Source organism: Sebastes fasciatus, chromosome 16 (genome assembly GCF_043250625.1).
Source record: "Sebastes fasciatus isolate fSebFas1 chromosome 16, fSebFas1.pri, whole genome shotgun sequence".
Lineage (NCBI taxonomy): Eukaryota > Metazoa > Chordata > Actinopteri > Perciformes > Sebastidae > Sebastes > Sebastes fasciatus.
Window position 1 is genome coordinate 17,771,168 of NC_133810.1, and position 16,016 is coordinate 17,787,183.

The following is a 16,016-nucleotide window of genomic DNA, read 5'->3' on the forward strand; positions in this document are numbered from 1 at the left end:
CATGGAGACTAACAATATACAGAATTTAAAAGTTGAGTATTTTACAGTGATACTCTGGTAGTTCAATTACATCTCAGACAACTTAATCCTGTCTTGAAAATCTTTTGCATCCTATGTGATGTAAGTATTTGATCAGATCAATAAAAGTGTCTGATAAGGTGCAGGAGATGACCACGGCACTAGTGTTTTCTAATGAGTTTGCCAATAACTGTTAGATCAGGGTATAGACACATCCACTTGTGGCATCGCTAACAGTGTGAGGTCAGTTGATCAGTTAATGACTGATACTCAAACAGTGTGATTGGTCCATCTAGGACTGATAGATCAAATGCCCCCATCAACATGTATGGCTTTACATGCTGCGAGATTAAAAGTGAATTTGAATTTCTTTAATCTGGGGTATTGATCACTGTAACAACACAAATTACCATATCAGTGTTTATGTAGATAGGGTCACTGTTGGCCACTCAGTGACCGATTTGCATATTGATTACAGTTTCAGCATAGTGCACTGGAAGTGGGCAACCTGGAAAACAGGTTTTGACTGATGACCCCTTACTTTCAACCTACTTCCAGACATACAGAGGGTCAATATGATTAAAAAATGGTCTCAAATGAGAATATGTGACGTCTCTTCCTGGAATACCCTGAATCTTAGCTTTATATCTCCTCATACACTTGCCATTTTTTAGTTGGAACAACTTCCCAAAATTAAGTCGTAACTTAAGTAAACTTAAGAAGTAGATATAAAGTAACAAAACTTAAGACTAATAATTATATGTATTTAGGCAATCGGTTTCCTAGATTTTATTAAAGAAAGATCAACTTGTCAGATTTTACAGTTTATGTAATTTGCACACCTACAGTCACTGTCATTATTAAATATAAATATAAATATAAATATAAACGTAATTTGTACTGAGTTTATCTGTAAAACTAAAAACTAATGAACACAAAAAAGTAGAAGATGGGGCGTAATTGAACAATGAATAGAAAGCCTATTAAAAACTGAATTTACTGAATTTACGGCTATATCAAAACCAAAATAGCGAAACCAAATAGCAGTCAGCCGGCACATTATTGATCATGCAAATTTGGCATCACATCAATGCTGCATTAAGGATTAAATCCATGCAAGATGAAACGACTGCAGCACATTTAAATAATAATGTGTCACATTAATAACCAGAAATGACCTAATCATATATGGGTGCACTGTGTTAAAGGGGAACACCAGCCAAATTAAGCATTCCAATATGTTGTTTCCATTTCCTAGGAAAGTTCAATCAACATTTTTGAACATGAGCTCTTCTCTCTCAAAGCCAGAAACCAGAGAAGTAAGTCTACAACTAGTGATGTCACAGGGTATAAAGTCTGGAGCTGCTCAACAGACAATGAATGGGAGACTGATTTTGTGGATTTTGTTTTCTTTTTTTTATACCCAAATGAGCTTTATTCCATTGTAGTGTTGTCAGTTGTGAAACAGAAAATGTACCCATATACTCACTGGGTGTCATCTATAACATCTCTCCCCATTGATTGTATATGGAGCAATTCCACACTTTAGACCCGATGACATCACAAGTTTGACTTTGAGCACTGTAGTTTATTGGATTTGGGAGAGAGTTGTTCATGTTTACTAATATTTTTTGGACTGTCTTAGACCTTAGGTACAACATGTATGCATTTTGAAAATGGGTGTAGTTCCCCTTTAAATCAGCCAACTGCTTCCCTCAATGTGTGTGTACAGACTTCAACCTCAGCAGATCATATCCGGTAGACACCGCACCAGTAAATACTTTACGCAACAAACAAGCGTCACCGCTCATGCACTCTATCAATAGCCGTTATTGATCCAGACAGCTGTTGATGCATCCTTATCTATAGAAGTCCATGATGTTTTTCAACCAGACTTTGTTTGGCTTGATTAATCCTTTCCACTCACCCAGTTAAAGCACTTTGGGACCTCCCATTGCACAATGACTTTGATAAAACCACACATTGTTACTGACCCCCATGCAAGACCCTATTATTTAAATATCAAAGCCTCTATAGGCTACCATGTTGCTGAATGCTGGTTGGCTGAGGTGCAAACATCAGACAGCCATTGGTCAGTAGGGGGCGCCATGTGAAGACGCCTGAGTATATAAAACCTGGCTGTTCACAGTGGAACCAGATGAGTTCATCAGGTTGTTTGAAGCTGGATGGTGCCACTCACAGCCTGGAGAGGTAAGTTATTATTTGCCTGGATATGTTATTTACCTGTAATTTACTTTTTTTTGTATTATTTTCTATGAGATCTACAGCCAACCATGCAACTACTTTTATCTTAGTGGTGGAGCAGATTGTGTGTGGGTGCTTGTGTGTGTGTGTGAGGGAGAGAGAGAAAGGTTGGCTGTGTGAGCTGATTTGTTTATTGTTTGTCTGGCATCTCCTTTATGTATTTGGATGTTCCACAGTAATTGCAGAGGAAAGTTGCGCTTGGATGGGCCTGAGAGGACATTTTAGGGGTCGTGTAGAGAGAAAAAGGGGCCATGGGGGTGAGGGTGCCTCATTTATTCTCTCCGAGTCCAGTATGGACCAGTTTTCTACCAAACAGCAGAATCTCTGTGATGCCACCATGGATGCTATTAGTGCCTATAATGTGGTGTAAGATCTGTGTCCCTGAGTGACGTAATGATCTCTGTACTAGCAGGAGAGTTAATAATTCGCCATCTGTTGTTACTATTAGTTCTTTAGAGCAACTGGCATTACCTCTAATGAGAAGGGATACTTTCAATTCATCAAAAAGTTGTGAAATAGTGTTCACTTTATTTCATTCAGCGCAACCAGTTATCTTCAGTTAGGTTCAAAGTGCTCTTTTATCTTGTGATCTTATAAAAAAAATGCCTGTCCTTCAGTACCTACAGTGATAGGCCGACTATAAAACCTCCCCTTTCCTCTTGTGCCTTTCTCTTCACAGATAAGTGATCACTGATCCTTCATCCTAAGCGTCAGTCAGGGAGTCTCTCTTTCTTTCTCTCTCTAGTCTCTACATTTCTCTCCTCTGGTTCTTCACCCCTCTCTGCCTTTAATCTACATCCCTCCACCATGCCTCCCTCCCTGGCCACAGCGTTCGCCAGGCGCTGGTGGATGGCAGTGACTTCCATCGTTGAGAACCTGCTCTTCTCCGCCGTGCTGTTGGGATGGGGCTCGCTCCTCATCATGCTCAAGTCAGAAGGCTTCTACTCTTACCTTTGCAGCGAGGAGGGTGAGTCACAACTGTTTTATATTTCTGCCACATTTACTTATCTGTCATTTGTTCCATTAGTTTGCCTTGATGGTGAAGCAATTGCTCATCTGCCTTCATGAGGTCGCAGAACTCAGATGTGTCCTGTCTTTCTTGAGCTGTTAAAAATGAGGATTGATGAGGAGTCAGTGTCATCATGAGTTAGGGCAAAGGAGGGTTTTATTCAAGAGATGTAACTTAACACGACTGCCTTTTTGCCTCTTCCATTCTCATGTTTTTTTCTGCCGGGGGGCATGGACTGTTTTTTAGAGACTCAGGAGATTAAACCTGATCAAGACAGAACAGGGTTGCAGGTTGACAAAGTGGTCCAAAGCTAAAGAGTAAAATGGCTCCAGTGTCTCTATCTCATTCTACTTGGCCCTTAGAGAGCTTAAACTTTCCAACTAAATTGAAGACACGGCAGCATACTGATTGAGAGGGATCTGATAAACCAGTGACGGACTGGATCGTCTGTCCTTTTTGCCCTCACCCATTCATCTTCCACTTTTCTCCTCGTCTCTCACTTTGAGAAAAGCCAGGCAGTTGCTTTGTGTTTTTAAGTACAAAAGAGGAACACAATGGCCCCAGTCAGGTCGAATAGAAGACAGTAAGGGAGCAAAAGGGAGAGAGGAACCAGGCCACACTTATGCTTTGGACCTTGGGTGACACTGTGTCGTGTCCCATGTCCAGACTGGCGAGCCCTGCTCAGCCCACAGACACTAAACTATTGTTTTTTATTCTTTCTCACTAGTAGACACCCTGTCTCCTTAGGCGTTTACACAATTGAGTTATCTGACTGGTGATTTAGGAGGATGTATTTCCAACTCCTAGTGTCTGGCATTATCTTCCTATTAATCTTTCTCTTGTTAGTTTGTGTTGTTAGCCTAAAACTCCACCATAAACCTTGAATAAAAAGGCAAATTCCAGTCACGTTTATAGGATAGTAGAAATATCTCAGCTGTGATGCTGTGTGACGGCACAGAAGTGGGCTCACCCGAGCAATCATGACTTTACAGGTGACTTCCTGTACGTTATCTTACTTTGATGACATAAGAGGGAGAGGACCGCAGCACCAGCTCAGCTCTTTTCAGGCATGTGACATGTGTGTGATAGAGGGACAGCTTTTATGGCTTGTAATATGGAAGTTTAAAGTCCACTGATAAAGGACAAAGAAGGAGGAGAAGACTGATAGAAAAGTGATGAACAGAAGAAATCAGACCACTGGTGGTGGTTGGGTTGGCAGTAAAAGCAAGACGGTGGATAAAAAAAGAAAGATAATGATGATGCAGCGTAGATTAGGCTTTTGTGCACATGCAGCACAGGCTTGGTTAAAGCTTGATTTTGTGTGGGTAGGTCAGAGGTCACGAGTCACCATGCATGGAAGGGAAACCAAGGCATTCACAAGCTGCTCATTTTGAAATCTTGCAACTCATGCCAACACCAAGTATGATGTGCACGTGCAGACATACATAAGTAGACTTTGGCACTTTGTTATGAAGCGCGTCATGGTGTTTCACACTGGGATGCCGTGCACATACTCGCCTCACGTGACTACAAAGACGCCGGGATACCACAGAGGTGTAAGGGCGTGATCAATAACTTTTTTTCCCTCACATGGACCATGCTCCTTTATCTGTGCAGCTTCTGATGATAATGTGGAGTTTATTGCCAGTGCAAGCTTATCACTTTTTAGCCCTATCATTCCAATTTACAACAGGTTGGAACATTTTAATCTGTCTTAAGTTTTTTTTGCTTCTGCCCCTGCCCCTGATATGATGTTATACATAGTTATCTATTTATAGCTCTGCATTTGTTCAGTGCACATTTAGCCACTATGTGTTGATGTATCAGCTTCCTGTGAATAAGCAGAACTGTCACCATCAAATTCCATCTGTGTGCCAAGAAGCCACAGCTCCATACATTAAACCATCTGCAGCTGAACTCAATTTACACCGTCATGCCACTCAACCTTTATGGATGTTTTTTTGTATCAAAATAAGACTTTTTCCATTTGCAATGTATCTAACACCTTATCCTCTACCCACTACCATCATGTTCTTCAGGCAACAGCTCCAGCTACAATCTGTCCCAACCCCTGACAACGCCGGTGCCCGATGACTACGCCGACTACTATGAAAGTGAGGGTGGCGTGGTCGGTCTGGGAGACGGCGTGGAGATGAGGCCCCTGCTCCCTGTGGATGGGCCCCTGAAGATGAACGGGTGGCTGATTTGCAAAGAGCAGGATGAGATACTGAACCTGGCGTTCACGGTGGGCTCCTTCCTTCTCTCGGCCATCACCCTGCCGCTGGGGATCGTCATGGATAAATATGGGCCTCGCAAGCTACGACTGCTGGGCAGGTAAGCAAAGGAGAGAAGAAAGTATTCAGACTTATCATGATGTTATTTTTTTGTAAAACCCTTTAAGAAGCCGAGATGCTGCAACTTAAATTGTCATCATTTATTTATAGCACGTGTTTTGGATTGTCCTGTCTACTCATTGCTTATGGAGCCTACAATCCAAATGGTGAGTAAGAATTTTCATGTGGTCCTTTTTGCACTGTATTTGAAACAATGTACGGTAGTTTAGTTGTCATGAACTAACATCTGTGTCATTTGCAGAACTCTCCGTCCTTATCTTCATTGCCCTGACTTTCAACGGCTTTGGGGGCATGTGCTTGACCTTCACCTCTCTCACAGTAAGTGTGTGCATGGATGTGTGTGCTTTGTAATCCTCCTGCTACAGAGTCTCTGCACCTGCTGCTACGTGTTCGTCCAGATGTATATTTTCTATTTTAATATAGGTCTTTGTCTCGCTGTTACTGCTCTTTTATAATAGTTTGCTGGCTCACGCTCTCCCTCCCTTCTTGTCTGGCTTTTTTTTGTTTTGGCTTCGTACACTGCACTCTGTGTTCCTAGCAGGAGGACAGAGAGGGGTTTATTGGGGAAAGATGGTTCATTATCACTTTCCACTGCATCTATTATTGTGCTCCAGCGAGAACATCATAGCAACCGTTGGGCTTTTGAGCTGCTCATCTCCCCGTTTTACTCTTTTTACACAAGCATTGTAATGTAAATTTTTGCAAACGAATGTACTCAATCATAACTAGTAATGCAGCATCCCTGTCTAATGAGGCTGCAGAGTAGAGTTAGTTAAAGCAACTTAAAGGTGCTCTATACGATATCCAGAGCGTTAATAAAGCATCAAACAGCTATTTGCTATGTAAAGATATAGAGGAGTAATGTCTACCTGAGCAGAGAATGAAGTCACTCTCCCTCTGTGTGTGTTGTAATCTGAGCTTCAACAGCGTCGTCACGAAAGAGTAGCACCCACCCTCCGGTTCCCCTTCAGGTTAACGCTGTTAGCTCTGTCATATTTAGTTGTGTTATACTAGTAGGAGTTATCCTTGAGCCACTAGCCTCAAGCAGAGATGAGGAGCAGATAAGCTTACTTCTTTCTAACTCCACACTCCCAGATTTTTTTAATTTTCACACATGTAGTTTTCAACATGGACCGACTTCATGCAGCTTCCTTAGGATCCACAAAACGCTATATACCATTTTTTTTTTCTACATACGCAGTAGTACGTCCCAAGATCTGTAAAGAGACTTTGATGTGTAAAATCGGTGAAGTTCCCCTTTAAGAGATACCACAGGGACAAAAAAACAACTGATGCTCTTTAGGATTCAACCCCAAGGTCAACCCCTCACTATTCTCCCCCCCCGCTGTTCTTCATCTTCCCGTCCCCTCCCCTTGTCATCAGCTCAGCCTCACGGTGACTCACACAGGAGTCCTGGGCTGTACCATGGTGATGCTGTTCACCACAGAGGGGCTCTATTCCAGTAAATCTCCCAATAAATGCCCCTTTTCTATACCGCCACAGGCTGTTACTGTGATGTACATCTCTCCTATGTGGTATTTGTTTCATCCCTCATTAGTCGCTGCCTGTGGCCTGAATGTTGGCGACGTAGTAAAACCATAATTTATTTGCTCTTTGGTAATAGAGGCCCCCTGAGCCTGCGCATAAGACCACATTTTCCCCACCACTTTTCACTCCATCTCCTTCACAACCTGATGTACTTGAAAGCTTCGGTGTTGAGTTAATCATTAGCCTCTATGCTGCTCCTTGACTCCTTGATCATGACTGCACCTCAGACCTACAGGCATTCATTCTCAGCTGATGGGTGTTGGGTAATACACAGTGGCCACCACTGGCTCCCTGCCAGTGTCAGTTGTCAGGTCACCTTGCCTCTTCAGGTTTTCCAGCAGCTGCTTATTTTTAAAAAATCTATTGGAACAGTTTTCCGAGTACTCCTAGTGATATACTGGGTGCTTCAATACGCATACTTAGTACACACACACACACAAACACATACCTCTTTCTCAGCTTCCCCGGTCTTATGTAATTGGATGTGCTTGTTGTTGTTCAGTCTCTTGAAAACAGAACAGTTTGTGAATGCCTTTGTCTTTGGATGTTTTGCCACCCACCGTCTCATGTTTTCCCTCCGGGCTCTCTTGTCTCTGTCCTCAAACGGGAGTAAAGCATGTACTGTAAAAGACAGAAGAGAAATCGCCTCAGCCACCCCCGTCTCAGCAGCGCTGCGTTTGTGTCGTGCGGTGGACAGCTGTATGCGATGCTGCTTTATATTGCTTTTACTGGTGTTCTATGTCACATTGTTGTGTTTTAGTTTCTCTGATGTCTGCTCGCTAATTGGTTCCCACTGTCCACTCTGACCCCAGTGTCAGTCGGTGCCGTCCTCATAGTGTCCCCAGTCTGTCGTGATCTTGGCAGTAGATGGTTTAACCTTTATACTTACACTCATTTTGCTTGCAAGTTTGTGCTGTAACTTATATAGAGTACAATAAGGACAGGTTTTGATGATGTCTCTCTCCCTCTAGCTCCCTAACATGTTTGGTGACCTCCGTTCCACCTTCATCGCCCTGATGATTGGCTCCTATGCCTCCTCCGCTGTCACCTTCCCTGGTGTCAAGGTAACAAACACTGAATCCACACACCTGCACTGACACTTAACAGTTTTTTTTCACCTCTGCCCCTATAAATCTTTTTTTTTTGTCATTCAATACTGCTTTCTTAGAACTTTTTGCCAAATTCTTGTATTTTACTTAAATTAACTGCCATAACTCTTGAATGCAGCTGTGCAACCACATTTAGCTTCCACCCTTAACTAACAAATTGTGCAGCCTCGGCAGAAGTGTACGCTCCTCCGATTGCATTCTGATCTGGTGTTTATCGTCTCCTCTGTGCACAGGTGATCTATGACCTTGGCATACCTTTCATCACTATCCTGGTGGTGTGGGCCTCCTGCGCCGTACTGGTCTTCTTGAACTGCTTCTTCAACTGGCCAATGGAGTCGTTCCCTGGACCAGACGACATGGACTACACGTGAGTTCCGCTGATACAATTGACAGTAAAAGTCCCACACGTGCAAATTAGGGCTGTCGAAATTAACGAGATAATAACGTGATAACGCAAATTTGTTTTAATGCCACTAATTGCTTTAACGATGTGAAGATACTGGCATCATATGAAACTAGAAAACCTAAGGAATCCATTGATACCATGGTACCTTGTCGTGAAGAAGGCTAAATAACACTCCAAACACTGCATTCAATTTTGGTGAGGAAAAACTGGCATTGCCCTTTTCAAAGGGGTCCCTTGACCTCTGACCTCAAGACATATGAATGAAAATGGATTCTATGGGTACCCACGAGTCTCCCCTTTACAGACATGTGCACTTCATGAGAATCACATGCAGTTTGGGGCAAGTCATAGTCAAGTCAGCACACTGACACACATGCTAAATGCAGTAGCTGTGAGGGTTTCTGGACAATATTTGTGTCATTGTTTTGGTTGTTAATTGATTTCCAATAATAAATATATACATACATTTGCATAAAGCAAGCATATTTGCCCACTCATAGAGAGTATTAAATACTCGACAAATTTCCCTTTAAGGTACATTTTGAACAGATAAAAAATGTGCGATTAATTTGCGATTAATCTGGATTAATTATTTGAATCGATTGACAGCCCCTGTGCAAATATATGCTCATTTATAAACAAGAGGACATGCAACCATTTGCCACTAATTATACTGTATGTCGGTGCAGTCTGGTGTTATTCCAGCTGTAAGCATTGGATTGCACTGATACAGTGATAAAGTGTGATAAAGAAACATATAACACACAAAAATAGTTGGACTAATAAACTAATAGCAGTCTCTTTTATGTTCATAAGTATATGGAGTACTCAACACTATTGACATGGTTTGACAAATAATTATGTAATATGTGCAAAAATATGCTGCTAGGTTAAAGTCTATCTGCTGATGATCACACTTGTCGACTGTACTCATCCCCTATGGAAAATCCTTGTTAATTAGAATCACACTTTTGACCTGCTTGTTCAGCGAAAAACTTTTCCAGTAGACTGATTCATGCAAGGATATATAGGACATGCATGTTTCCTGTATGTCAACATTTTCTATTTAGGATATATACCTATATTTTTTTCTTCCCTTGTGTCCTCTACTCCCATACTTTTTTTTCATCCTCTCCTCCTTCTCTGCTTTCTCAGTGTGAAGATCAAGTTCAACTGGCTGGGCTTCGACCATAAAATCACAGGGAAGCAGTTCTACCGCCAAGTGACCACGGTGGGCCGTCGTCTCAGCGTGGGCAACAGCCTCAAGGAGAAGGAGCTGGCCACTAAGGACGGACACAAGCTCTGCCTCTCCACCATGGACCTGGAGATGGAGTGCAAGCCAAAAGAAGAGTGTAAGAGTGCAGAATACAACCCCCCTCTTTGACCCCCTCTTTTTTGTGCTTCTCATTCTTATTGCGTGTTGTTTACCTCTGTTTCCTGCTTCTCCCCTGCAGCCCAGTCGTTCTTGAAAACCATCACCACCACGATCTTCCTGCTCAGTCTGGTGACCATGTCGGTCACTCAGCTCCGTCTCTTGTTCTACATGGGGGCCATGAACAGCGTCTTGGAGTCGCTCACTGATGGAGACCTCAACACAGGTCTGTGGCTCTGATCCCTCTGTCTCTGTGTACAGACGAACATGAAAATTTGTTGAATCAAGTTGCTTCTGTGTCTTATGACATAACTGTGACTTAAAAGCAACTGGACTTACATGTTTTTAATTTAATTTTCAGTGGAGAGAATGGAAGTCGGTAAGACCAAAAGCTTATAGTTGTATCAGTAGATTACTGACGTTGACTATAATTAGAATTTAACCTCTAGTTGTGTGTAGGTTTGCCGTCACAATGCTGTACTAAATCCACTACCACTAATGTTAGTGTTATTATTTCATTTGACCTTGCCTGTTGTCCGTTTCATTAACCCAGTCCTTCAGCTGTCATTGAGCTTTAATCTGAAACTACCTTTCGTTGTACTCATTAACTAGCGTTGCCCCTCAGCACCAGCAGAGAGCATACATCATATGATATGAGCAGTTTCACATGACTCACTTTTCATTTATCATTATTCCCCCTGGCCATTAATCCTCTCATAATGGCATAAAATTGAAACTCCATATCCACTGTTGTTTCACTCAATACGGCTCTACCGCTCATGCAGGACTAATAATTAACTGTACCGTCATAGTCATTAAAGCTACAGTTGGTAACTTTGAGCAATTATGATTTAAAAAAAAGTTATTTTTATAAAACTGTCACTATATCCTTGCTCAAAGTTCCCGACCGCAGCTTTAACCAGGTAGAAAAAGGTCCTAAACCCTCCGTCTATGTCATTTCCTCTTACAACCTTTTGCTCAATTTCTAGTATTCATTGCACTCTTTTCCAACCTTTTTCTCCTCATTCTGACCCTTCTCTCAGTGAGTCTCTACTCCTCCATCTTCGGCATAATGCAGCTGCTTTGCCTGATGACCACTCCAGTGATTGGTCAGATCATGGACTGGAGGCTGAAGGACTGTGATGACGGAGAGGAGGAAAAGGAGCCCTACAGCAAGTGAGTCAACTTGTTCCCTAGATTGTCTTAACTCATTTCCATTCATAGGTCCAGACATTGTTTCAGTGCCTGTATAATCTGATCTATCCTTCTTCTTTCTGATTTTGACCACTAGGGGGGAGATAAAGAAAAAGCGCAGAGACAAAAAGACCCAGAAGGTGACCAATGCCTTGCGAGCGTTCCTCCTCACAAACGTCCTTTTAGTGGGATTTGGGATCACGAGTCTGGTGCCCAACCTCCCCCTGCAGGTGAGCAGTCCACTTCAGCTGTCAGAGATACACACAGGCCTTCAAAGCGAGCTTATCATTGTATAACCTTATTTGTACATTTGTAGTGTTTTATTCAGTTTAGTTATTTTTTTTAGTTTTTATTTTTTCCAATGAATGCTACATATCAAAGTAATGGCAAATAAGGAAACAGCTAGCCTGGCTCTGTTTGCTTACAAGCCAGGAGATGGCTTTCATAGCTTAGCATACACTGGATACAGATTAAAGGCAGTGTGTAACATTTCGGGGGATCTATTAGCAGAAATGGAATATAATATTCATGTTTTCATTATTCTATAATCACCTGAAACTAAGAATCATTGTGTTTTTGTTAGCTTAGAATGAGCCCTTCATATCTAGATAAGGAGCGGGTCCTCTTCACGGAGTCTGCCATGTTACTACGGTAGCACAGAACGAACAAACCAAACACTGGCTCTAGAGAGAGCTTTCCACGTTTTTGCGTTACCTGAAGGCCACCGTAGTTCTCCGACACGCTCGTGAAACTGCGTTAACCTGAGCCGTAGAGTGCAAAACCATAATACCGCCAGATGCCATTTCACTTCCGTTGCACCTAAAGTAGTGTTATTATGGTAAGGATGGCCTCTGAGCGAGGTAAGCGGTGTTACCACGGTTTTGCACTCGGCGTCTCACGTTACCGCAGTCTTGGGAAGGGAGGAGTTGGTAGTAATCTGCAACCACACCACTAGATGCCGCCAAATCCTACACACTGTACCTTTAATATACAATAAATGAAATAAGGCGTATTACCCAAATGTTGATCTGTTCCTTTAAGACTCTCATAAACCCACTGACTGAATAACTTAAATGAGTAAATTAATATTAATCTGTTCTACTTCCATCTTTCTTCAGATTGTGTCATTCATCTTACACACTGTGGTGAGAGGATTCATTCACTCTGCTACTGGCGGCCTCTATGCTGCTGTGTAAGTCTCAGTGTGCTTCTAACCTTGCACACACATCATCATCATCATCATCATCATCATCATCATCACCTTCGTCTTCTGTATGTGGATGCAGCTTCAAACTAAATTTACCGCTACTGTCTCTGCAGGTATCCCTCCTCCCAGTTTGGCAGTCTAACAGGCATGCAGTCTCTGGTCAGCGCTGTGTTTGCTCTGCTGCAGCAACCCCTGTTCCTGGCCATGATGGGACCCCTGGAGGGAGACCCATTCTGGGTATGATTTTTCACACACACACACACACACACACACACACACTCCAAAAATCTCACAAATGAAACCTTCGGGCATGGCTAATTCTGGTGTCGTCCCCCAGGTCAATATTGGACTCCTCGCTCTCAGCATGCTGGGCTTCTTGCTGCCTATCTACCTGGTCTGGTACAGACGGACGCTCCACAGACAGCAGCAGCAAAGGGAGGAAAACGCCAAGATCTTCATCAAAATCAACGGCTCCGACATCCCCGAGGCCTACGTTTAAATTTTTTTTAAAAAGTACATGGATGACAGGACGTAGAGATTTTTTACTGGGAAACATTTGCAGTCCAGTAATACGTGAAAAGGGACAACTTAACTATTTAAAATATTACATTTAAACCTGCTGTGTAATTGTTAAAGGTCTCCAGACTACCACATCCCTTTTCCAAAATCCCACCAAGCTGAACTGATGCCACGGTTGTCACAGAAACGAGTCAGTTGGACAGTCGTTGAGGAGGAAAGTGAAACGTGGAGGGAAAAAGAAAAAACAAGAGGAAAGACTGTGAAAGGAAAGAGGCATGAGCCCTCTGTATGTCCCCCAAATCCTCTGACTTCTCTTTTATTCCGTCCTCTCTGAGCGGCACATCAGTGCAGCTCCGTTCCACATAAGACTGCTTTAATATTCCCAATATAAGCAGAAAAGGAGTTTGAATATCCCCCTGTGACACCACCAAGACTGCGAAATGTCAACCTCACACACAACCTCACTGTTATCAGTGAACGATTCCACTATTATGAGTCTTTTTTTGTTGTAATGTGTTGACTTTAAATCATCCTTATTATAAATCCTATAACATGGTGCTACCTGGTCATCAGCTGGATGTTTTGATGGATGGTGTAAGGTAAGTGTGGACTAAATGGCATTAATGGACGACAGGAAGGAGAGAAGAGCCGTATTGCTGATGTTTCTCGTAGAATAGAGAGTCAATATGATTAATTATGGGGCTGGGTTGTTTTCTTTTTTACCAGGCTAACATCTTATTATAGTAAAGCCTAGAATATACTGTAATATCTGATGAATGTCAGTGTTTTTTGGTGCTGTATTTTGTATGAGGGACGTCAAACAAACTGTTTGGCTAAAAGCAAAATGTTCATGTACGTTTAGAGTATTTATTTTAGTTTCTGCATTCTATAGTTTTCTTTTTATATATTAAGTGTACAGGGGATGCCTTTTGAATATACTTTCAACTAAAAGGGGACATTTTTTTTCATTGGGCAGCAACTTTTTACACATTTCAGTGATCTCCCCTTTGCCTTACATGGTATACATCATTAAGCATATCCATAAAACCGTCATTCAGTATTTCATCCAGTCTGTCTACCTACTGTTCAGCACTTTATACCCTAGGTAACCCCTTTAAATTCCACACACATCAGCTCAATTCAGCACTTCTCTCCTGAGAAATAGTCCCACTTTCATTCTGAGCTCCACCTCTCTTCATTACATGTATTTATTTCATTGTACACTCACTTTTCCATGATACAGTTCATCATGTATTATGTAAATTGTGCTGTGCTGGCAACGACTCATTATGTCTCATCGTGTACTGTGCTGTTCACACAGAGATCTTTCTTCTACCGCTGAAGATAATGTAGAGATGTTTTGTTGTGCAGGCGTTCCTGTTTGAATATGGAAGGATTTGTGGGAGTTAATAAAGATAAGTCGATATCTGAGTTCATGTTTTTTTTTTCACTGCTCACCAGGCCACTTCATATGGACAGTGTGACTGTAATTGTGTAATTCTTACTTGGCTGCAGAAACTGTGGCTATTTAACGCTCACATCCTGAGTGCTGTGACATTATGATCTTTACTGCTGTTTTTATGTCTCCGCGCCGACGATAGACATTTTCATGAATGCGATATCTGCAGGTAGTCTTAGACTCAAGGATGATGGTCGAAGGTCAATGTCAAGGTAACTGTGACCTTATCTCCGTCCCTTTCTGGTGATACCTCTTGAAGAGCGAATTTCTTCAAAGTTGGTACAGTCGTCCGCTTGGACTCAAGCATGAACTGATTAGATTTTGAAAGTCAAAGGTCAAGGTCACCAGGACCTCACAAAACATGTTTTTGGCCATAACGCAAAAATTCATATGCTAACAATTTTACACAAATGTCTCATAGGATAAAATGATGAAGTGATGACATTTACAGAAATGGATGTAAACTGCAACTGGACTGGACTGGACAACCGTGAGGCAGTAATTCTAGTTTTCTTTTTTTGTCACTTTAGTCTCTATTGCCTTTATACATACACAAATAAAAAACACAAATATAACAACCAAACTTACAATGACAAAGAGGAGGATACAGTTTTACAATTAATGATGCAGTGTACAGAACTATTTGCTTATTAAAACATTTTTCAATAACTTATTGTCAATCAAATTATACGGGGCCTATGTCTTTATTTCTATACCTAATCCATTTTTTTCTCATTTTCTGTTAAATTTCTTTCACCCTTGAGAAAAAGTCATTTTTTCCATTATAAATATTTCCTGTACTATATGTAACCACTGTCTAAGTCTGGGTGAGTCTGCTACAAGACAGTTTCTTGTAATGGCCTTTGGTAATACTAGTTTTCATATGCATGAACATTGTTATGGATGCATGATATTTTCTGTTTCTTAAGCTTCCTTTTCTCAAAATTCTAAATACAATATGAAGGTGTAAGCCCAACTGGCTTTAACAATGTATTGTTAGGCTTTTAATTTGAAATTCAGGTTTCAGGTGACCTTTGCAATGTATACTTTCATTTGAAGTTTGTGTTTATAGTTATAAAAAAATCAGAATAGTTGTAAAACAAATATTGAACAAATTTGCAATTAAGAGTAATTCTGAACAGTTTTCCACCAGATGTTCCCGGCACACTCTCACTACATGTTTGGTTTTACCAGGTCTGTCAGCGCTCCGCTCTGCCATGTGATACTATACGCTCCAGCAGATGGTTATCACTTGACACCCCAGCCCCTGTTGTCACCTGAGAATAGATCTGAGAGCGTCACTCACATCAGAGACATTGGCTCCTGGAGCTGCTGCTGCTGCTGCTGCTGCTGCTGCTGCTGCTGGTGAAGCTGCTGGTGAAGCTGACTGACCCCTGTGGTGGTTTGTTCAGGTACACAGTTCAAAGAGGCAACGTGTGACCACTGCCTTATAAAGTCACTGTAAAGCAAGTAGTGGGCCATTTACAGCATGTTCTGTTCAACAATTTGATCATGCACTTCTAAATGATCAGCTAAAAGTGAATTTCCACATCATG

General features: G+C 41.8%; 1 protein-coding gene across 2 annotated transcripts; it reads left to right on the plus strand.

Moving 5' to 3' along the window:
* The first annotated feature begins 2,146 nt into the window (after positions 1-2,146).
* Positions 2,147-14,430, plus strand: slc43a2b (solute carrier family 43 member 2b). Of its 2 annotated transcripts, XM_074611893.1 has the most exons (15): positions 2,147-2,233; positions 2,968-3,250; positions 5,332-5,626; positions 5,737-5,792; positions 5,888-5,964; positions 8,166-8,258; positions 8,537-8,670; positions 9,865-10,061; positions 10,164-10,307; positions 10,443-10,460; positions 11,125-11,257; positions 11,373-11,505; positions 12,394-12,467; positions 12,596-12,719; positions 12,820-14,430. In XM_074611893.1, the coding sequence occupies exons 2-15, from the start codon at positions 3,091-3,093 to the stop codon at positions 12,979-12,981; spliced, it is 1,800 nt and encodes a 599-aa protein (XP_074467994.1). In that variant the 5' UTR covers positions 2,147-2,233; positions 2,968-3,090; the 3' UTR covers positions 12,982-14,430. The 2 variants fall into 2 exon arrangements, with proteins under 2 accessions (XP_074467994.1, XP_074467996.1); XM_074611895.1 differs by lacking the exons at positions 2,147-2,233; positions 10,443-10,460 and having other exon boundaries at positions 2,949-3,250.
* Positions 14,431-16,016: the final 1,586 nt, after the last annotated feature.

Coding starts and splice junctions, on each gene's coding strand:
- slc43a2b (XM_074611893.1), top strand. CDS start 3,091: ATGCCTCCCTCCCTGGCCACAGCGTTCGCCAGGCGCTGGTGGATGGCA. Junction 5,627..5,736: donor AAGCTACGACTGCTGGGCAG/GTAAGCAAAGGA, acceptor ATTTATTTATAG/CACGTGTTTTGGATTGTCCT. Junction 11,506..12,393: donor TGCCCAACCTCCCCCTGCAG/GTGAGCAGTCCA, acceptor ATCTTTCTTCAG/ATTGTGTCATTCATCTTACA.